At 40.6% G+C, this 23,095-nt stretch overlaps 1 protein-coding gene across 8 annotated transcripts in view; it reads left to right on the forward strand.

The window, feature by feature from the left end:
* Positions 1-23,095, forward strand: part of TOX2 (TOX high mobility group box family member 2) — a 268,905-nt gene that overhangs the window by 81,815 nt on the left and 163,995 nt on the right. For all 8 annotated transcript variants that reach the window (XM_060772356.2, XM_060772362.2, XM_060772357.2 and 5 more), the window contains exon 2: positions 3,560-3,625. In XM_060772356.2, the coding sequence (XP_060628339.2) occupies positions 3,560-3,625 (66 nt within the window). The remainder of the gene's footprint in view (positions 1-3,559; positions 3,626-23,095) is intronic.

The following is a 23,095-nucleotide window of genomic DNA, read 5'->3' on the forward strand; positions in this document are numbered from 1 at the left end:
TACACTAAGGAATCTTTCTTTCCTATCGTTCTCAGCCACAACTGCTCATGTACATGAGACTTGGAGTCTTTGGGTTTTTCTGAATGAAATTTTGTTGTGGAAGTGTCAGGCCTTTTTTAATCAGATGGTATCCCAATGTTGTCATTTTGCATTTGTAATCTTCTTGTGTTTTCCCACTGCTACTTCTGTTTCTTCTTACCATGCAAAGTTCATTGAACAGGGAAAGGCAGAATAGCTCCTTGAAGTCTATTGACTGGTAGCACTAGGAGCTCTCTCTCAGGGACTGCCTTGGCAAGGACTCTCAGATTCTGAAATGATAAGTTTCAAACACAGGAGTTAACTTACAACTGTTTTATTTTTTAAATGATTAAGCTACCTTTCTAAAGTAATATAAGAAGTCAATGTACAGGTGTCATAAATATTTTCATAAAAGGGCATTTTTAGATATGTTTGGGGCTTGGCCACATTAGTAAAAATACAGTTGAGTCTCGCTTATCCAACATAAATGGGCCAACAGAACATTGGATAAGCAAAAATGTTGGATAATAAGGAGGAATTAAGGAAAAGCCTATTAAATATCAAATTATGTTTCAATTTTACAAATTAAGCACTGAAACATCCTGTTTTATAAGAAATTGACAGAAAAAGCAGTTCAATACATGGTAATGTTATTTAGTAATTACTGTATTTACGATTTAGCACCAAAACATCACAATGTGTTGAAACAGCAGTGGATCCGGGCAGGAGGCAGACTTGTTGCATACAGAACTTTGGATGAGTGAAAGTTGGATAAGTGAGACTCTACTGCAGGGGTCCCCAAACTACGGCCCGCGGGCCACATGCAGCCCGCCAAGGGCCTTTATTCGGCCCGCGCAGCCTGTCCTGGCCTGTCCAAAGCCCCTCGCCGCCGCCAATGGCGTCTGCTTTGCTGCACTTCTCCTTCCACAGGCTTCTCCTTCCACACGGGATGGAGAAGCCTGTGGAGGGAGAAGCGCTCTCTGCTCTCCCACGGAGAACAGAGAGCGAAGCAGAGCGGACGCCATTGCTCTACCACAGGGATCTTCTGTGGTAGAGCAATGGCGTCCACTCTGCTTCGCTCTCTGTTCTCCGTGGGAGAGCAGAGAGCGCTTCTCCCTCCACAGGCTTCTCCATCCCGTGTGGAAGGAGAAGCCTGTGGAGGGAGAAGTGCAGCAGAGCGGACGCCATTCCTCTGTAACAGACGATCTCTGGTGGCAAGGAAGGTGTCCGCAAATGGTGGAGGCGGCGCCGGGTGGGCGTGGCCAAGTGATGCTGGCTTCCCTGGCCTGGAAGCCTGGCCATGCCCACCCGGCGCCGCCTCCACCATTTGCGCACGCCTTTCTTACCACCAGGGATCGTCTGTTACAGGGGAATGGCGTCCGCTCTGCTTCGCTCTCGGTTCTCTGCGGGAGAGCAGAGAGCACTTCTCCCTCCACAGGCTTCTCCATCCCGCGCTGCTCTGGAAAGGTTTGGCCCAATTCTATTGTTGATGAGGTTCAGAATGCTCTGTGATTGTAGGTGAACTACAAATCCCAGCAACTACAACTCACAAATGTCAAGATTCTATTTCCCCCATACTCCACCAGTGTTCACATTTGGGCATATGGAATATTCGTGTCAAGTCTGGGCCAGATCTTTCATTGAATCCACAGTGATTTATGGAGGCAGGTGAACTACAACTCCAAAACTCAAGGTCAATGCCCACCAAACCCTTCCAGTATTTTCTGTTGTTCATGGGAGTTCTGTGTACTAAGACTGGTTCAATTCCATCATTGGTGGAGTTTAGAATGCTTTGATTACAGGTGAACTATAAATCCCAGCAAATACAACCCCCAAACGCCACCAGTGTTCACATTTCGGCATATTGAGTATCAGTGCCAAGTTTGGTCCTGATCCATCCTTGTTTGAGTCCACAGTGATCTCTGGATGTAGGTGAACTACAACTCTAAAACCAAAGGACACTGCCCACCAAACCCTTCCAGTATTTTCTGTTGGTCATGGGAGAACTCTGTGCCAAGTTTGGTTCAATTCCATCGTTGGTGGGGTTCAGACTGTTCTTTGATTATAGGTAAACTATAAATTCCAGCAACTACAACTCCCAAATGACAAAATCAATTTTTTGTGAGTGAAGGACATACATTAGGTGTCCAGTGGTTTTTGAGTTCTGTTAATCCCACAAACGAACATTACATTTTTATTTATATAGATTTATTTCCTATATTTATACCCTGCCCGTCTCCCCCTGAAAGGGGCCTCATGCTTACATATTCCAAAAACCACTTTCAAAAAGACAGAAAATAGAATGCTTTCCTCATTTTAATTGGAACTATTTTATCTCCAGAAATGCTAAAACGATGCTTTATGTTCAGATTGTAACAATAAAAATACATCATGCATATCAGATACTTACATTACAATTCATAACAGTAGCAAAATAGGACATGTGCAGTGTGCATAGGAATTTGGTCATTTTTTTTTAAAAAAAACTATAGTCCGGCCCTCCAACGGTCTGGGGGACAGTAATCCGGCCCCCCGTTTAAAAAGTTTGAGGACCCCTGCTCTACTGTATCTAGAGCTTTTTGCCCTTAGCCAGGCTTTGCTAACCAAAGCTGAGGGGTACTCTGGAATTTGCATGAAACACCAAACTATTCACAGGATTGTGGTTATCTGGACAAATGGATCAGGTTTGTTTCAGCCTGATCTGTTGTCCAAATGCACACTACTGCTGTCACCTTTTTTCTATGCCGATCTGCACAGGGAAGGGGATAAGACATCCATGTGTTAAGATTGTTTCTCCTCTGACCACGAAGCTCCCTGCGAGCACCTGGCCATCATGGTTGCTTCTGCTCATATCAGAATGTTGGGATCAACAAGAAGGAGGGAAGTTGCTCTACTGATTGCATGGGTATCCTGTTATGAGTTCAGCAGAGGCAGTAGCGGAACCTTTGCAGGGAGCTCCATGTAAGGAGAAGCAACACAGGGACAAGTGGATGGGATCTGGGGCAGTTCTGAGGCACAAATGCCTCAGATGCACCTCTCCCACATTGGTGTGCCCCTTGACTGGAATTTTTCAAATTGTATATAATTCTCTTACCAATTCTACATTTCTCTTTTCTTAAAACATGCAAAGTAATTGAAAAGTAACATGACGAGGAATATAATGAGTTACCTTGTTCCCACCGCTTTACCCCATCTCAATAAGTAACAGCATCAAGTTACTGTTCAAACACTGTAACCAGTATCTGGAAAATATTACTTTTTTTTACAGGTATCCTTCCATGCTCTAGGGGCTCTTTAACTTCAAGGCCAGCTTTTGTTTTAAGATGCCTTTGACACAGTACATTACAATTTTCTACAAGGACATGGCTGTTCTGGTTTTATCAAATACTGTTCTTCTGTAGCCAGTGAGGCACAGGATGCTCATCAATGAAATAAAGTATTTTACATCTGAAAGAAATGTTTTGTTTTCTATTTGCAAAAGAACATTTTCTTGTGACATGTTCAGCACCTCAATAAAATCTGGTTCTTCTTGTCTTTACAGTTTGACGGAGAGAACATGTATATGGGAATGAATGACAATAACCAAGAGTTCCTTTCACCAAATCAGGTAAATCTAACAATCTGTTCATGTGCAGTGTATCAATGAAAGCTGACAACTTTGCTGTGCATTACTGAAAACGCAAAGTAACACAGAGTTGTAAAATGTATGTGTGAAATAGAACTTCTGATCTCAGTTCCCCTATAAATGTCTTCACAGATTATGCAAAGTCTTCCATTTCAGTAGAACAACAACAATTCTTTATTGATTAGTCAATTTTGACTATATCAAAACATGCAAAACATACACACTTGCCCCATACACATACAGTAAAACCATATATGAATACAAGGCATCCCGGCCTACTGGCCTGTCAACCCACTCCTAAATGATTGTGCAATTACAAGATAAAAAGATAAAAAATTGATTAATTCCTTAAAGTAGGGTTTGGGCAGGGGCGCGGGTAGGTAAAACTAGTGGCATATCCATATTAAGTTTTTAAGTTTGAATTTTGTTAATGGCAGCAAGTTCACCTCTCTCTGCTTCCATCTTCTCGTGGATGGCCAGTGATTTTTGCGTAAAAAGGGTCAATTTTAAAATAGAGTTTTTATCTGAACCCTGTAGGAGGATATGCAATTTCTCCTTATTCTCTAAATAAGTATGATTCTCCAGCAGAGGCTCTAGGTAGTAAGACCGGATATTCAGTAGAATATTTCTGGAGGAAGTCTTGTTTAATTTTTAACTAATTCTTTTATGAAAAGTGAGTCAATGCTGAAGGAAAGATACTCACCTGCCTCTGATGTCACATTTATTTTGCAATTTTTTTTATGTTGACTACATAAAAAGTCCAATTATAATGGGAATTAATGATTTAATTTGACATAAATTTCCTTGCATCCTTTTCACTGCATATGAAAACCTTTCTGGTGTGATTTTTTAATAAACATCTTAATGACCAGTTTTCCTTTGCCTCAAGTCTACAAGTACTTTTCTTTTGGCTTTGGGATAGCAACATATAAAGGCCATAAGCATCATAAGACTGCTGAATGCCAGATGTAATGTGAGAACTCTGTCATTATATAATTATACTGTATGAGGTTTGTATAACTTTTTGGAGCTCAACACTCACAGGCCAAAAAAGTGGCACATGAAGTGCCATAGCATGACTGCCAATGGCTCTGGGTGCCCCAATTACCCAGTTTGCTATTTGACATAGCTGAGCAGATAAGTAGCAGATATTTTTGAAGTCTGCTTCATTGTCTCCCGTAGAATTTGATTGCTTCATTGGAGGCTGAAAAAAAAAAAAAGACTGCAAAATAGACTTTCTATAATATAGTGTTTAATGTCAGTTTTTGTCATTGAAGTGTACTATGGTATACTTGGCAGAATATAATCCTGCATAAGGATTTGTTTCCAGATACAGAATATTGTCATAGTTTTTCTTTGAAAGCTGATATCTTTTTTTTAAGGACAAGGTTGCAATAAGTTCTTGTTACTGTGACTACCCTGGCAGGCATCTTGTCTTGTCCATAGATCTGAATTCTTAAGTGAAATGTTTGCTTTACGTGTAGAACAGAGAATGACTGTGATTTAAAACTAATTTTAAACCTAAGACAAGAAGAAAAACAGGTTTTCACTTTCAGAGGCACAAGCTTGCCAGATATGGCAGACTGAGATATATATCCAATCTGTGGATTTTACAGAAAGGTGAACTTTGCTTCTGAAGGAAAGATTTATTTTTTTCCCAAGGCAAGAAATGGTTTAGCTATTAATTTTAAAGTGACAAAATTTTGCTTGAAATAATTACCAGAAGTATTTTGCTAAGGAAATACTAATCAGAATAAACCCAAACCCTTATTTTTTTTTAACTTTAACCAAGAATTAAACCTTAGGTTTTTTTGGGGTTTTTTAAAACCCATTTGTCACTTAAATCCAGTTATTGGTTTATCCAGAGCCAAAGTGTTGTGGATGAAGAGATACGGGTCCTTTCCCCATTTTTCTGAAGTTGAATTCACTCCCTCTCAAAAAACCTTTTGCGATTGACTTCTCAGTGGTGGCCCCTCGGTTATGGAACTCTCTCCCTAACGAAATTAGATAACCCCCCTTCTTCCTGACCATCAGGAAAAGGCTAGAGACATGGATGTTGGGTCAAACATTCAGTTAGTAACCAACTAGAGAACTATGGAATAGTGCAATGACAATGTGGAGTGGCAATGGACTATGATTTCAGATAACGTGATTTTAATTAGTGTTTTAAAGTTTGCTATGTTGGTTTTTAATGATTGTTTTAATATATCTGTTTATTTTACTATATATTCATGTTTACATGGCATTGAATAATTGCCTATACATGTAAGCTGTCTTGAGTCCTCTATGGGGTTGAGAAAGGCAGGCTATAAATAGGATAAATAAATAAATTTAAAAATTGACGACTTTTCCCAAACTTGCTATACAGTTATTCTTATTATTGGTAAATGTGCTTTATAAACAGATGAGCTTTAAGAACTGTCCAATGGTCGAACTCACCTGCCCACAGCCAATTACATGACGATATAACTTCGCTGCCACCACTCTAAATGTATTGGTCTATGACCACACCATTCACTCTTCCCTGCCCTACTGGCCCACTGACCACCGGAGTCAGTTCACAGAGCCACTCAAAAATGGAGGGAAACTCTGACTTAAAGAGTGGTGGCTGTTATCCAAATAGACCCCCCTTCTTTTATTGAGGCACAGAAAGACACACTGAATACTTGTGGTGAAGTATAAAAAGATTTATGAAGTTTATTTGAACTAGAACAAGAAGGCTTCTCAGATATTAGGAGAGGTTCAGAGGCTTAGTGGTTTCAGAAGATTATCAAGCTGTTTCCTTAAAAGAAAATGGTTGCTTAACTTGTCTTCCACAGAACTATGTTCACTCATAAGTGACTTTTTAAAATCCCTCAGTCCTCCCTTCCAGAGGCTCCTGATATATATGCACCTTATCCCTTAGAGGTTCTCTAAAAATGTAGCACTTCTCCCCGGAGGCTATTTTTAATTCCCTCTGGCCTCCAAACACCTCTTTTCCCCTCCTCTGACTTTTCCCAGTTCCCCAGATTACCGCTCTCTCTGGCGCCCTCTACCTTCTGTGCTAGGCAACACTCTAACTCCCCCACCACTCAGGCATCACCACAGCACTTCTCCCTGGAGGCTATTTTTAATTCCCTCTGGCCTCCAAACATCTCTTTTCTCCTCCTCTGACTTTTCCCAGTTCCCCAGATTACCCCTCTCTCTGGCGCCCTCTACGTTCTGTAGCTAGGCAACACTCTAACTCCCCCACCACTCAGGCATCACACCATATAAAGAGTGGGCTGTTCCTCCTCCTTTTGCTTGGATTGGGCCTTTTCTCCTAGGACCTAGAAATTTTCCTACACACTAGCTTGGCAAAGTAGGCCTATTCCATTACAAACTGTCTGTTCACAGGTCCACTATTTATATAAAAACACCAAAGAAAATAAAGGTAGAACCCATAGAAAATGTGCCCTTCTGAGGGTGAAGCCAGAACCTAGTTAGTCCGCCGCTAACTGATTAACAGCGTTTGTCTCTGCTCCTCTTTTGCTTCACTTTGTGTGTAAATCTCCTCCCTTGGTGATATGCCAAGGAGAGATTCCATTAAGCGCTTGCTGCATTTCTTTCCACACATTTCCCTTCAAATCCTTCTGTAAAGTCCAACTGTGTCCCTTGATATTTAAAAATGGGTTTGGCATAGCTACATCTAGGTTAGGATGCATAAGAATGTCGTGCTGCAGAGACAAGTCAAACACCTAAGTATCTAATGCCTTGGTTCTTTCCAAAAAAAGGGAACCAATAATACTTTGTTTTAAAAAGAAGACTTGCATCCTATTCTGCAGGTGCACATTGCACCATTTTCCTTAAACTTTGCAACATCTCGGATATTCAGTCTGCTTACTTTGAAAAGGAAGCACAAAAGATGACCTTAGCTCCTTCTTCTTCATTGCCAAAAAGGATCTGATAAGCTTTGCTGATCTTGCCTCTCATCAATTTCTAAAATACATTTTTGCATTGTATATTTGTTAAAAGGGAAGAAGAATCCTTCTGTACAGTATACCAAATACATATTTCCACAATGATTCACAATCTGTATAAATAAAAATGTAATGTTCATTTGTGGGATTAACATAACTCAAAAACTACTGGACAGATTGACACCAAATTTGGACACAATACACCTAGCATGCTAATGAGTGACCATCACTCATAAGAACACTGAAAAACACAGCAGAAGATACTTAAAAAGCCAAAAAACAAAAATGCATTACAACACATGCACAAAACCATATATATACACATATACACAAATATATATACACAAACACATATGCATATATACACACAAAACACATATACATAGACTGAGCCACAGCAACGCATGGCAGGGGACGGCTAGTATAGAATAAATAATAAACATATAAGATATATCCAAATGAGGAAAACAAAACAAATAAGTAAATAGCACAGCAGAGCAAAGTGTGCGCATAGTCTCAGCTTCTGAACACAACAGAAAAGTAATGTCTGTTCTTGGAAGGTTGATAAAGAGGAAGCCACTTGGGTTTCCCATGGAAAGGATGTCTGTGGACATGAGCAGGTGAGTTCCTCCAATTATATATTATTCCTTATACATGTACTCAATCCCATTAACTTCATCTTGGCTCTTTAATCCTCTGACCTCATAATAGATAGGATAGCCCCCTATAAGCCCTTATAAGCTTATTATATGGTACATGAGCTCATGGTGGCTAAAGTGGCATTGGGGTTGGATATGAGGGCAAAAGAGTACCAGGAGGGAATTATTTCTTTTAAATTGGTACACATTTCTATGTGGCTTCTATAAAAATTCTAATGGGCTCTACACAAAAGGTTTGAAGAAATATTGACCTCCCACCCCAAATGCCCAAATGTTGGGTGTATTAAAGCTAGTGTACTCTTTGTTTAGTTGCTTATCAAGGTCAGAGCAAATAAAAGAAATTCATTACCATCAGAACTGCATCTCTGTAAGTCAGTAGGACAAAAGTTCCTAGTGCGCCTCTGAATGAAACTCGGAGTTTTATTATTAATACAGCATAAATAATGAAAGCAGATTGGTGCTTTGAGCATTCATTGTTGAGAAAACACAAGCAATAATTTTACATACTAATGCATAACGAAAGGTCAAAGAATCCCAATCCAAAAGCTAGGAACACTTATCTAACGATGCAGAATATATAATGAACAAGTAGACTTCGATGAGACTGAAAATATGGGAGGAAGGGATGGGAGGAAGGTGGCGGTGTTGAGGAGTTATCCATCTCTCCGTTGCCATGGACCGACCACCACCTGGTCAGCTTTAGACTTACTGCACCCCCTAACCTCCGCAGAGGTGGAGGACCTATTAAATTGGTCCGCCCCAGGAGGCTTATGGATCCGGAAGGATTCCTGATGGCTCTTGGGGATTTCCCCGCCACCTCGGTTGGTGATCCTGTTGATGCCCTGGTCGCTCTCTGGAATGGGGAGATGACCAGGGCAATAGACACGATCGCTCCAGAACGTCCCCTCTCAAGTAGCCGAACTAAACCAGTCCCTTGGTTTACTGAGGAGCTGGCGTCGTTGAAGCGAAAGAAGAGGGAACTAGAGAGCGTGTGGCGTTCGGATCCGAGCGAGCCAAACCGAACACGGTTTGTGTCCTTTTTAAGGTCATATGCCGCGGCAATAAGAGCCGCAAAGAAAACTTTCTTTGCGGCCACTATTGCGTCTGCAAAGAACCGTCCGGCTGAACTGTTCCGAGTTGTCAGAGGCCTTTTAAAACCCACCATTCAGGATGGGTGCCCTGATGACTCGACAGCTCGCTGTGAAGCTTTTGCTCGGTTCTTTACAGACAAAGTCGCTTTGATCCGCTCTGGACTGGACACCATATTAACGGCAGTCTCTGAGGATGTAACACGAGCATCTGCTTGTCCGATTTCGATGGATTCATTTCAATTGGTTCAAACCGAGGATGTGGACAAGGTGCTTGGAGGAATGAGAGCTACCACATGCATCCTAGACCCCTGCCCATCCTGGCTTCTAAAGGAGGCCAGAGGGGGATTGGCCGAGTGGGTTAAGGTGGTGGTTAATGCCTCCCTTCGGGAAGGCATTTTTCCAGCCAGCTTAAAGCAAGCTGTGATAAAACCGCTGTTGAAGAAACCATCACTGGACCCCACTCAATTGGTAAACTATCGGCCTGTTTCCAATCTTCCCTTTTTGGGCAAAGTCATGGAACGTGTGGTGGCCTCACAACTCCAGGCATTCTTGGTAGACACGGATTATCTAGATCTGGCACAGTCTGGCTTTAGGCCGGGACATGGTACCGAGACAGCCTTGGTCGCCTTAGTGGATGATCTCCGTCGGGAGCTCGACAGGGGGAGTGTGTCCCTGTTGGTGCTACTCGACCTCTCAGCGGCCTTCGATACCGTCGACCACGGTATCCTTCTGGGACGCCTCGCGGGAATGGGTCTCGGAGGTACTGCTCTGCAGTGGCTCCGGTCATTCCTCGAGGGTCGGTCTCAGAAGGTGTCACTGGGGGACTCCTGTTCTACCCCACAACCTTTGTTTTGTGGGGTTCCTCAGGGTTCAATACTGTCCCCCATGTTGTTTAACATCTACATGAAGCCGCTGGGCGAGATCATCCGGAGTTTCGGGGTGCGGTGTCATCTGTACGCAGATGATGTCCAGCTCTGTCACTCCTTTCCACCCGCTACTAAGGAGGCTGTCGAGGTCCTGAACCGGTGCTTGGCTGCTGTGACGGTCTGGATGGGGGCGAACAAATTGAAATTGAATCCAGACAAGACAGAGGTACTCCTGGTCAGTCGCAGGGCCGAACAGGGTATAGGGTTACAGCCTGTGTTAGACGGGGTCGCACTCCCCCTGAAGACACAGGTTCGCAGTTTGGGTGTGATCCTGGACTCATCGCTGAGCCTGGATCCCCAGGTTTCGGCGGTGACCAGGGGAGCATTCGCACAGTTAAGACTCGTGCGCCAACTGCGACCGTACCTTGGGAAGTCTGACTTGGCCACGGTAGTCCACGCTCTGGTTACATCCCGCCTTGACTACTGCAACGCTCTCTACGTGGGGTTGCCTTTGAAGACGGCCCGGAAGCTCCAATTAGTCCAACGGGCGGCAGCCATGGTATTAACAGGAGCAGGGCGCAGGGAGCATACAACTCCTCTGCTGTACCAGCTCCACTGGCTACCGATTAGCTACCGAGCCCAATTCAAAGTGCTGGTTTTGACCTTTAAAGCCCTAAACGGTTCTGGCCCTACATACCTATCCGAACGTATCTCGGCCTATCAGCCCACCAGGACCCTAAGATCTTCAGGAGAAGCCCTTCTCTCCATCCCGCCTGCTTCACAAGTGCGGCTTGCGGGAACGAGAGATAGGGCCTTTTCTGTGGTGGCCCCCCGGCTTTGGAATGCCCTCCCTACTGAAATAAGATCAGCCACCTCGCTAATGGCATTTCGGAAAAAACTGAAAACTTGGATGTTCGAGCAAGTTTTCTACTAATTCCGATGTGATGATGTTTTGATCATGGACTAGCAATCAAGGATAACGAATTGGATTACGACTTTAACTATGAGATGTTCCGGTCTGTATTGGTGGCCCAATACTATGTATGTATATGTATGTATTTTTATATTTTATTTTATATTTTTAAAGTGAATATTGTATTTTTAAATATGTTGTAAACCGCAATGAGTCGCCGCACAGGCTGAGATATTAGCGGTATACAAGTGTACCAAATAAATAAATAAAATAAATAAATAGTTCGGTGCTATAGATTTGGACCACTTCTTAAAACCCTTTGGTGTTAGTAATGGAATACAAAATGTGTATGATCCATGCTAGTTGAGAAGGGCTTGCCACTTTTACCATACACATCAATAGAGTCCTGATCCTGACAATATTTTGAGGAAAAAGTGCAAATCTAGTGCCATATAGTCACTAAACTTTATTATGATGCTGTCCACATAATGCCTATTGAAACAGAATAAGCAGGATCATAATCCTATAGGATGTCTACATATGGAAAGCTAAGGTATCGAGAAGGAAATTTGTGTAATACCTTTTTTGAATAATTATTTTGCTGGGTGGATTTTAAGGAATCCAAAATGTCAAGCATTGTTCAGTGGCTTTGCAGAAAGGAAACTTTTCAGTAGTACAAAGAAGGAAATCAGAACATAATAAGATGAATATAATACTTCTATTATTTCTAAAGGCATAGAACATATATGTATTTTGAAATAATTTTAATATAATACATTACTCTACCCCTGACACAAATTCTTTTCTTCTTATTAGTAAAGAAACACATTGAAAATGTCTGTTTTTTGCTTCCTTCTCTAACCCTTGATTAAGATGCTAATTTAGCTGTCTCAGCAGTATATCATAATTTGGTTAGCCATTCTGCCTTAGACGGGCACTTCTGAGACTTCCAATATTGGACCAAAATGAGTCGTGCTGTGATGGTCCTACTGAGAATTAATTCCTTATCCTCTTTGGCAATATATTTCTTAATGTAATTGGAAGGTAAATTAAAGGGTCTAGAAGTAAAGTATACCCTGCCATCTTCCTTATGCTTTCTCCAGTCATTTTTTTGAAAATGTACCCATTTCAAACGTATCTATCACATTTTTTTTAAAAAAAAAACACCCTTCTGGGCTCCACATGCCCAGCACTTTTCACATTCATTTTGAAAGCTATTTCTTTCTATGAGGCAACAGGGTTAATTATTGGTTAAATTGGAATGCTCTTCCAAGATATATGAAAATCCCTGAGCCAATTTTAAGGTTTTTTTTTAAAAAAAAATCAAGAATAAAGCAAGCATACACTCGTTTGAAATACGAAGTATGTCATTAAAAACAGAAGGCATATTTTTTACTTGCTTGGCACTAGAGAACATCGTATCAACTTCTTAACATTTCCATATAGCCACCCTTAGTGATCCTGAGGGATATGGTGTGCAGTAAAGTATATCGGGACTATAGATAGGGCAAACTTCACGGGGGAGAAGTGATCCCAAATCACATTTATTTTTCAGGAAAATCTTTGTTTAGTTGAGTCTCCTGCAGAATTAACCATCCTGGGTTTCCCTACAGGCTGTGACCATAGGTTTCCATCCAACTTAATGCCTTGCAAACACGCTTGCACCAAATTACTGCTTTCCATAAACAGTTTTACATAGTGGTTGTGCAACTTCTTGTGCAACCGCCTTACACAACTGTGCAACCAGTAACCAGCCATTTGAATAACTGTTTGTACAGCCTCTTTGGGCCGGGGTTTATAGGCTGGTGCCCTGTTGATGGCAAATGCAGGAGTAAACTCCCATTATTCCCATATATGCTTCGTTAAGATCATTTCACATTGAGGTTTCAAGTATTGTTTTTGCAATGACTGCCTTCTTTTGCACAACTTGCCTGATTGATACTGAAGCCTTTTCCCATTATCAGTTAGTGGCTCAGCATTGGCTCCAAAAGACATTTTTCTGTGTTTCTGCAAGCACAGGCACCGAAACGTTATCATCCCTTGAATCTCCAGTTTTTTTCAATGTAGATTTATTTATTTATTTATTTATTTATTTACTTTGCTTATATACCGCTGTTCTCAGCCCGGGGGCGACTCACAGCGGTGTACAACATAGAAAGAACAAGGTTCAAAATTCAAGACACAATCTAAAATATCAATCTAGCAATAACCAAAAACATCATCATCAAAAACATCAACAGATCTAGCAGGAAAATATCATTTCTGTGTTCCTGTCTGTAAAAACACAGCTGGAAGCTGTTTGGATACTTAAAATTTCCCACACTTGTAATTGGCCATAAGGGGAGCTGGCTCCTACATCAAATAGTTGCTTAAAATGTGTGTATGTGGAGGGGGGAGGGGGAGGGCAGATGTATAATCATGGAGTGTTCTACCCCACCAAGAGTATGGAGTTGTTGTGGTTATTATTATCATCATTATTTCATCCTCTTCCTTGTTGTGTGTCTTCAAGTCATTTCCAAATTATCACCATAATTTAAACCTACTGTATTATGAGTGTTTTCTTGGCAATATTTGTTTAGAGAGTTTTTTCCTCTACTCTTCCTTCGAGTCTGAAGTAGTATGACTGTAGAATTAGTGCAGTTTGACACCACATTAACTGCCATGGCTCAATGTCAAGTTCACCTCCTGGGGGCGCATCCAGACAGCCCCTTTATTTCGGTAACTCCCGCAATAAAGAAGGGGCTGTCCAGATGACATCTTGGACAATCCCAAATTAATTTGCCACAAACCAGGAAGACCTTGGTTTGTAGCAAATTAAATAGATAGTGGATTTATTCCGCACCTTCTTGGAATGTGCGAGATAAACTCACTAAATTAGTCTGGAAAACAATGGGAATATTCCCCCTCCCCCCCCGAGCCCCCAAACACCTTTTAACAGTAAAGAAAACTTACTTGGCCTTCAGTAGAGTCTTGCAGCAGCTCTCCCGGCATGTAGAAATGACGTGCCAGGAGATTGGGGGGGGGGGGCAATTTTCCTCCTTCCTCTGCCCCCCTGCTCTCTTGGCGCATCATTTCTACATGCTGGAAGAGCTGCTGCAAGACTCTACTGAAGGCCAAGACTATACTGGGGGCCGGGTAAGCTTTCTTTACTTTTAAAAGGGGGTTGGGGGCTTTGGGGGAGGAGGGAAGGGCTTCCAGGTGTTCTCTTGGGCCAGTCCCATGATAGCATCTAGACACCCACCCCAGAAAGCACGTACTTTTTGGGATGGGTGTGGACAGGCCCCCAGGAACATCCATGTTTTAAAAACGTGAATTGTCCTGGGATAACTGCCTGTCTGGAACTGCCCTGGGTTTCCATGACCTGAATGGGAATTAGAATCCCGGTCTTCAGACTCTTAATCCAAGGCTCAAACCATTCCCCACCCTGACACTTTTATTTCTGAAATATTTATTTATATTACATTTTTCCCTTGAGACTGCGCTAGGTCTCAAGGCAGCTTATTAAAAGTGGAGGAGACACAGGTAAAACTTCTCAGTATTAAACACATGCAAAAATTAAAACATCATTAAACTGTCAAAATAATTAGAGTCAATTTGATAATATATCAATTAAAAGACCACCACATGGCATGATATAAGCAATCAGTTTCCAAAATTTGGTTGAAACAAAAAAAAAATTGCCTGTTGCCAGAAGGACACTAATTGAAAATCACTGGGTTGCAGCTTACACTGTAGGGTTAGTGCAGTTTGACTCCATTGTGGCTGCCTTGGCTCAGTACCGTAAAAGCTGTAGTTTTACAAGGTCTTTAGTACGGTTGTGCATTTGGAGTAAAACCTGACCCGTTTTGTGTCTGGGCTTTCAGTGGGGTCCCTGATCCATTTTTTGGGATCCTGAAACTGGGAGGGCAGATATATTTTTGCTCTCTGGTGCTAAAAGATCCACTTTCTATCTGTCCATTATGGGGGGGGGGGGGGCTCTCAGGCTCTGTTCCCGCATGCGCTTTAAGGAGGTTTCTTCATAGCTGCTGTTTCTACTCTAGAGGAGGCGCTCAGGTGCAGGTTTTGACAGGCGCAGGCACTTCCTTGGAAAGAGGGAGTGTGTGTTGTGTGCAGGCCCAGAGCGCCTACAGCTGAGTGCCTCTTACTTACTCTGTGATGCCGAAAAGTAGGCCAGGAGTCAGGACTTGCTCCTGCTTGCTGATTTTGTGTCGAGCTGATTTCTTTAGCAAGAGGGACCTTCCTGTTCTGTGCTCCTGAAGAAACAATAAACATGAAAGAACCGATGGAGAAAATAATTGCACACACAACCATTATTTATTTATTCATTTACCATATTTATACCCTGTCCTTCTCAACCCCGAAGGGGACTCAAGGCAAAGGGAACGCAATACTCTAGTCTTTAGCCTTCTCTACCAAAGAGTCCTGGTGCCTCACCAAACGATAACTTCTAGGATTCCGTAGCATTGTCACAATGCATTAATTCTGCAGTGTAGATGCACCCATTGTTACATTGTCCTGGAAATGCACAATCAGTAGCATAACAGGCCTTGTGCTACCATAATAGTATAAGCACATACAGGCTATTGAACTATGGTACATTGGTCCACTGCCAATTATTACATCACTATCTTGCAGGATTTGGTGCTATAGCTTATTTTTTTTCTTCTTTCTTTATTTATGACATTTCTACCCTGCCTTTCTCAACCCTGGAGGGGACTCAAGGTGGCTTTACAATATAGGCAGCTATTCAATGCCATTAAAAACAGTGTAAAATTAAAATAGCTTGCAATTCCCTGCTCTCTCTCAGTTTTAGGAAAGGATTAGGTGATGTTGTTAAACTTAAGGTTGTAATCATTTCCTTAATATTTGCCCTCCCCCCTTCTCTGGTCTATGTATCAGAATTAGTTAATGCTTTCTGCTTTATAGCAGCCACAACAAATTTGAAATACAAAAATGTTAAATGTCTTTAAAAATTACAAAGCTAGTAAAAAGATAATACTGTTTGTGCATGTGAGTGAGAATCTATTCTTAATATATGAAAATAAAAATGACAAAAAGGGAGAAAAGAATAAGTGGCTAATAAAAAGTATTTAAGGCATGCATAATATGCACAAATGTTTGATGAAGTTTAACATAGTATACAGCTGCAGTAATGTGACTGCCTTTTTTGGATGATAAAATGTTTTTCTATTCTTCATTAATCTCTTTTGCTAAAACTCTAAATGCCTCAGGGGCAGTGAAAATATACTTTTCTTTGGAAAGCTTATAGTATTACTGTATGAAGATTTATTTTAAATGGCAAAAAATCAGCAGAAACAGTGCTCTGTTGTACAATTTAAAATGTTCATGCAAATATTTATTAATATCTAAAATAATATCTTTTGAACTCTTTTGGCATGTCTTTGTACCTAAAAATAGTATGAACAGAGATGTTCAAAAGAACTTCTTAAAATAAGTTGGGAGAGTGACCTGGGGGCAGGTGTCTTAAGGTTAATCTATACTGTAGCATTAGTGCAGTTCTACACCGTTTTAAAACTGCCATGCAATTAGTGCTATAGAACAATGGAATTTAGCTCCTCTACTACAGAGTGCTAGTGCCTCACTAAACTATAAATCACAGGATTCCATAGCATTCAGCTATGACGGTTAAAGTGGTGTCGAACTGTGTTAATTCTACAGTGTAGATGCAGCCTTATTCTCAGAATACTAAATTAGGGTTACAGCTATACACAAACCAGTGAAATTTTGTAATGCAAAGACATGAGAGCACAATGCACAGGAAGCTTTGCCTGGCAAAAGATTTTGTATAGAGTTTAGCTGCATTTCACTTGTGTATAAGCAGCTCCAGTTCCTGAATGAGACTGTGGTTTGGAGTATGTTTCCTGTACATTTGTAAAAAAGAACAGGAGAACTTTATGTGCAAGAGGTCTTGGATTTTTCTAGCATCATCAGGTAGAGTCTAAGAACCACTATGGTAAGTTGGTATAAAGCAGGTTTATATGAGTTCATCTACATTGCAGGATTAATGCAATTTGATACCACTTTAACTACCACAGCTCAACCCTATAGAATCCTGGGAGATGTAGTTTTACAAGGTATTTAGCCTTCTCTGCCAAAAAGGGCTGGTGCCTTACCAATCTACAGTTCCTAGGATTCTATAGGGTTGATCCAAGGTTCAAGTGGCGTCAGACTGCATTCATTTTACAGTGTAGATCAGGTATGGACAAACTTTGCCCACCCGGATCTTTTGGACTTCTACACCCACAATTCTTAACAGTCTACCAACTGTTAGGAATTGTGGGAGTTGAAGTCCAAAACACCTGGACGGTCAAGGTTTGCCCATGCCTGGTGTCAATGTACCTGATGCTTCCTTTTTTTTTTAGTGGGGAATGCCACAGCATATTTGGGAAGAAGGTGGCTTGAATCCAACAAGTCCAGGTTCACATCCTTGAGTTCAAGATAGGCCTGGGAAACTTATTTGAACCCTGGTGATCCACTGCCATCCAGAGTAGATGTTGTGTGGAGCAGTAGGTACTAGTGTACTGTATTATTCAGCATAGTACCGTGTGTAGTGTGTTCCTACAGTAGACGCTAAGGAATTAGGAAATGAGATAACTATGTTCTAAAAGTTCCAAAGTTATTTGTTTTAACCTTTTACTGCTTCCAGTTCTATCATTTGTGCTATTTGCTGAATTGGTGTGCATTGAGGCCACATCATTAATATGCACAATTATATGAAATATGTGTGTTTAGTTTAATTTATTTTTAAAATTTATATTCTGTCTTTCTATTCATTGCACAAAAGAGTTAGAACAAAAACCCTGCCGATTTGCATTTGAATTAATCTCTAGAAAGACTTATCTTTGTTCCTTAATTTTCCCACAATATTACTGTTGCTTATAAGAGGAACTGCAATTAAAAATACAATTCTTTAGATTTCATTCCACTTTCCCCACAAACAAAAGGGCCATTTCCTTTCATTGTAAGAGCAGCCACGGAGAGAAAAAAATGGCTTTCGATTCTCATTCTTCTCACCCTCATTATTTTGTAATCTTGCCATTATTTACTTTGACATTGCTGTTTATTTACCAAAGAGCCTTTTATTGCATTGGTCATAACATCATTGCTAATAACGCAAATGTTGTATTAAAATGAGCACTCTAGATATTATTTATTGTTTGCTGAAGCTTGCCTAAGCCTGCATAACTGCATTAAAACGTCAGGAACACATCTTCAGAATCTCATTTGAGAGGGGAGTAAATAACCATGACAGATACGAGGCTACAGTACACATTGGAATATCACTCTTGCTTTCCTGGGGGATTTTAACATATGGCTAAGTCTTATACTACAGTTCATCAGGGTAGTATGTTTTTCTTCCCTTATTCTCTGGGAGACAACACACTGTCCACTACCAATGTCACCAAAGATGTGCTGAAGATTAAATAACTTGACACCCTTAGAAGTTCAACACTGATTGATCTATGTTTTTCAGATTCAACTCAGTGGACAAGGCAAAAATTGCCTGTAATTGTTCCTCTTTTACGGATAGTTATTTGTTTCTTCTCCATGTTAGTGTTCCATGTTCTGTTATGAAAAACTAACCAGAAGAAAATACAAAATACTATCAGCAGTAGTAATAGAAATAATTGTATTCTTGAAACTGTGTAATCAGATGAACCTGGTCTTACCCTATGAATACTAAATCTAATTATGGAAATACTGAAATGCTTTTTAAGGGAATGCTAGAATATAGGGAACTCCCCTATATTGAATGAGTCTGTTGGGCCATAAGTATCATTTGTACTGTTTGACAGTGGCTGTCAAGTGACAGAAGAGTTTCCTTCAGCCATGGCTGGATTATGGTGCAGAATTCAAAATGTTGAAAAGGTTTTTGGGGGTGGGTTTGTGGCCAGTTTTTGAGCTGGAAAGGCACTTCAGTTTCTTTACGAATGTAAAATGTATTATATATAAACAAGTTTTATATATTAATAGTATACTTCACGCAGAATATTGTTACAGTAAAAACAGAGGAAATAATCAACATTAGTAAAACAGAGAAAATTATTCTGCCTCCACTAGTTTTTTGGAGTCAAGCTGATACAATGTACTGATTACCATAATAAGATCTGGAAAAGGAAATAATTTCATTTCGGTGGATACATTTCAGAACCGCACCTCTGTATATAAACTGGCCCAGGCACTGCAGTCTGCAGAGGAGGCCCTGCTCTTGGTCCCACCCCCGTCTCAAGCAACTTACTCTGGCTTGTTGGCAGTGGATAAATTATATAACAGTGTCATTTTGACTGTTTTTAATTTTTTTTGAAACTTATTGGTTTTGTAAATTTGTAGGTTTATTATATTTGTATGTTTTACTTAATTATTTAAACTTTGTAAGTTGTTGTTATAATTTGTTATTTATGTTTTATTCATGGAGCTATTTGTTCATTTTGTATTGTTTCACGGCATTGAATGTTTGCCATCCTTTGTTGGAAACCACCTTAAGTCCCCTCAGGGAGATAGGAGGGTTATAAATAAAGTTGTTGTTGTTACATTGTTTACTGTATTGGTTAGTACTAGACTTTCCTATTCGTCTGTTACTGTTACCGCAGTTCAGAGACTTACTATGTAAAGGATCCATGCTCATCTAAGAATTGTCATGCTACTGTACATAGTGCTACTTAGTCTTCTTCGCATACAGTGTTAGAAATATTTATAGACTATAATCCACTTTCGTTCAGTTTTTCCAGGGGGAAATACTGTTTTTTTGTTTTTTTTTAAAAAAAATTCTTACTTTTTTCTGGATTTTTTGTATGCTTTTATATCTCAATACCTGGAGTTGCCATCAATTGAACCTGCAACTTTTTGTATGCAGATATGCACTATCAAGTATGCTAGTCCAAAAGAGCAAATTACTACATGGAAACAAAGTTCTAGATTTCAATCTGTTTGCTATATCAGAATTCTTACTTAGAAAAGGTATTTTAAAAAGAAAAGAAAAAAAAAGAAAATCTAATTGGAGCTACAACATTTGGATAATGCTGCATCAATAAAAAGAATCAAACAAGTGTGGACAGGGAATGAGATGCACATCCTTTATCAAACACGATTTCATTAGCATACCAAGATATAAATGGGCCCAAACTTTCTTATCAATTTTCTGATGTAGGTAGGCTAGACGGTTTGTCATGTGTTACTTTAAAATAGCTTGGTCTAGCTTTGTAAAATATTCTCCTATCTATTTCTGGCCGACTTATTTCATTCTTGTGGGCTGCATAATGCATTAGCTGATTGTACAGAAGGCATTATTTGAAAAATTGTATTTTAAGGCTGCAACATTAGGAGTAAAGTTGCTTGGAATCGGGTTCAGCTGAAAGAAGTGGTCTTCACACCCAGACAGACTTTTCCAATATTAGATAGCAAGACAATGAATCTTCCATTCCCACCAGAATTACTTTAAAACAAGTGGCCCTGGACTATGGATGTCTAGCTCCACTGCTAAAAGCAGCCTGTCTGAACTGAGAAATAATCCTGTGAACACCAGAGGCTTGTAGCATAATAGAAATGCTGACAGACTCTTAGTCACAGTGGCACACAACTGCTGCATGGAAATAATTCCTGTTGTTCAATCAAATCAGAAGGGCATTTGACCCTCACAATGAGTCAAATGCAAAATGTAATGCAATCCCCAACAGGGGCATCTGTATTAATGGAACTTGACATGTGATCAAACAGCCATGGCCATTTGACCCCAGAGATGAGTGAGGGATCTATTGTGCCTAATAAAATTGGCAGGGTGTCATTCTTCACCCTAATCAATTTTCTCTCTTGCTCTCTTTTAAAAAAAGCAAAGAGGAGAAACTAAATAACGTAGACTGACTAGGAGTATTCCTCTACTCTGTGTCGTTATTTATAATGACAGTAAGGTAGAAATTGGAATATATTTATGTACACATTTTGGAAGGAGGATGATATAATTCAGTATAGCAATGATAATCTATCCTCAAGACACCTTGAGCAAGACCATCCTAGCATCATAGCAAAAAGAAAGTATGATCAGAGAGAAACAAAACAACCTTGTAAAGAATTTTTGAAGGAAAATCAATGGCAAGTAATATTTAGGGGTGATATAAGTCCTTGACGCAAGTGGGTGACATGTTCATACATTGAATTTTTGCGGGCACTGATTTTTGCCTTGGCACTCACATGTTGTTCATCACAGAAATGTATGGCCCTCATTTTCCCTCTGACCTAAAATGCTGGCATTCCGCTTACTTCTAGTTAGTAAGAAGAAATGGGAGAGGGGAAGCAGTTGCGCTGTCACTTTGAATTTGGCATGGATCTGTATATGTGGGTTAGTTGTTCATAGAGAAGTTTCTCAGAAAGGGCAGCTTTAACAGGAGTAGCCTGGAGGGCCTGGACCAACCAAGTAAATTTTGCTTCTGAAGAGGGAGGACAAGATTGTCTTGCAACCTATTTCAGTTCCATCTTTCTCCAACACTGGTGATGTGGCAGCATCTTCTATGACATAGGAGAGCAGCAGGATAAACAGAGGTACAACATAGAACCAGAGCTTAGAAACCTCCCTATTTTGAACAACAACCTACAAAATGCCAGAGCCACCATAGCTGGTGTACTCGCAGGAACACCTCTTCAAGTGAGAGTCCAAAGGTGGCAGGCTAAAACCCGAAACCTCAATCCATGGCTGATACCAAATGAGAGACTCCCTCCTGGACACACAGAAGTCAGGGTGCCTTGGAAGGCACTGAACAGACTGTGCTCTGGCACCATGAGATGCAGAGCAAACCTTAAAAAATGGGGCCTCAAAGTGGAGTTCATGACACACGAATGTGGAGAAGAGCAAACCACACAGACCACCTACTACAATGCAACCAGAGCCCTGTCACATGCACAATGGAGGACCTTCTTACAGCAACACCAGAGGCACTCCAAGTGGCCAGCTACTGGTCAAAGGACATATAATATAATGCCAAGTTTCTAAACTTCGTGTGTGTTTGTTAAAATAAATTACAATTGTGCCATTGGTTTGCTCCTGATACAATAAATAAGCTGTTAACAAGACTGGCTGAAGGATTCTTGGGAGATGTAGTCCAGAAGATAACATTTGGGAGTTCAAAGTAAAACTGTGTGCATGCTCAGCACTCTGGCTTAAAATGTTCACCATCTACTTGCTAGATACACTGATTTTGTTGTGCAGCAGCAGCAGCAGAGCAATGGATTCTAGAATGTGTGACATGGGCTGACTTCCTCTCTGCTTGCTCACATGGCCAGAAGTCTTTGCTAGTACACTATTTATATGAGCCATTTTTAAAAAGCAGCTCAGTGAAACAGACTACTACCAACTTGGGAAAATCAGAATAGATTGAGGGCTCAGGAGGAATGGGCCAGAAATAGGTTGCTGATGTTTCTACTTCTCCCCGCTATTTGCCACCTAAGATGGTTATTTCATTCTGTTGGACTTGTGGAGGTCAGTGGAAATGGACAAAGAGAAGTACTTAGTAGACTTGTGCCAATTAATAAACACTGTCAGGTTTTAGGAGGAGGAAGTCAGAAAGAACAGGAAGATTTTTAAAAAATGTATTTGTGGCCTTCAAGCCACCATAAATATAAAATAGTTTTAGGTGTGTCAGGAGGCACAAGTTTCTTACCATTGCATAAGTACTGTCTCTAGATAAACTGGTTTGGGCTTGAAGGAGTCAAAGGCTGTTTTTATATTTATGTGCATATTTGTATGCTGCATGCTTCCATACAAATCAGCATGTGTATCACCGCATATCTTATCTTTCCCCATCTTTGCATTTTGTTCTGCGGGGAACCACAATACATACAGTACTTTGCAGCTCTTGGGGGCTGCAGATGAGGTCAAATGGTCAGATTGCTTGATCAGATGTCAAGATGCATTACCACCATGTCCTCTGTTGGGTGCTGAATTACAACTTGCATTTGACTCATTTCTAGGGTCAA

This window comes from Anolis sagrei, chromosome 4 (genome assembly GCF_037176765.1).
Source record: "Anolis sagrei isolate rAnoSag1 chromosome 4, rAnoSag1.mat, whole genome shotgun sequence".
NCBI classification, from domain to species: Eukaryota; Metazoa; Chordata; class Lepidosauria; order Squamata; family Dactyloidae; genus Anolis; species Anolis sagrei.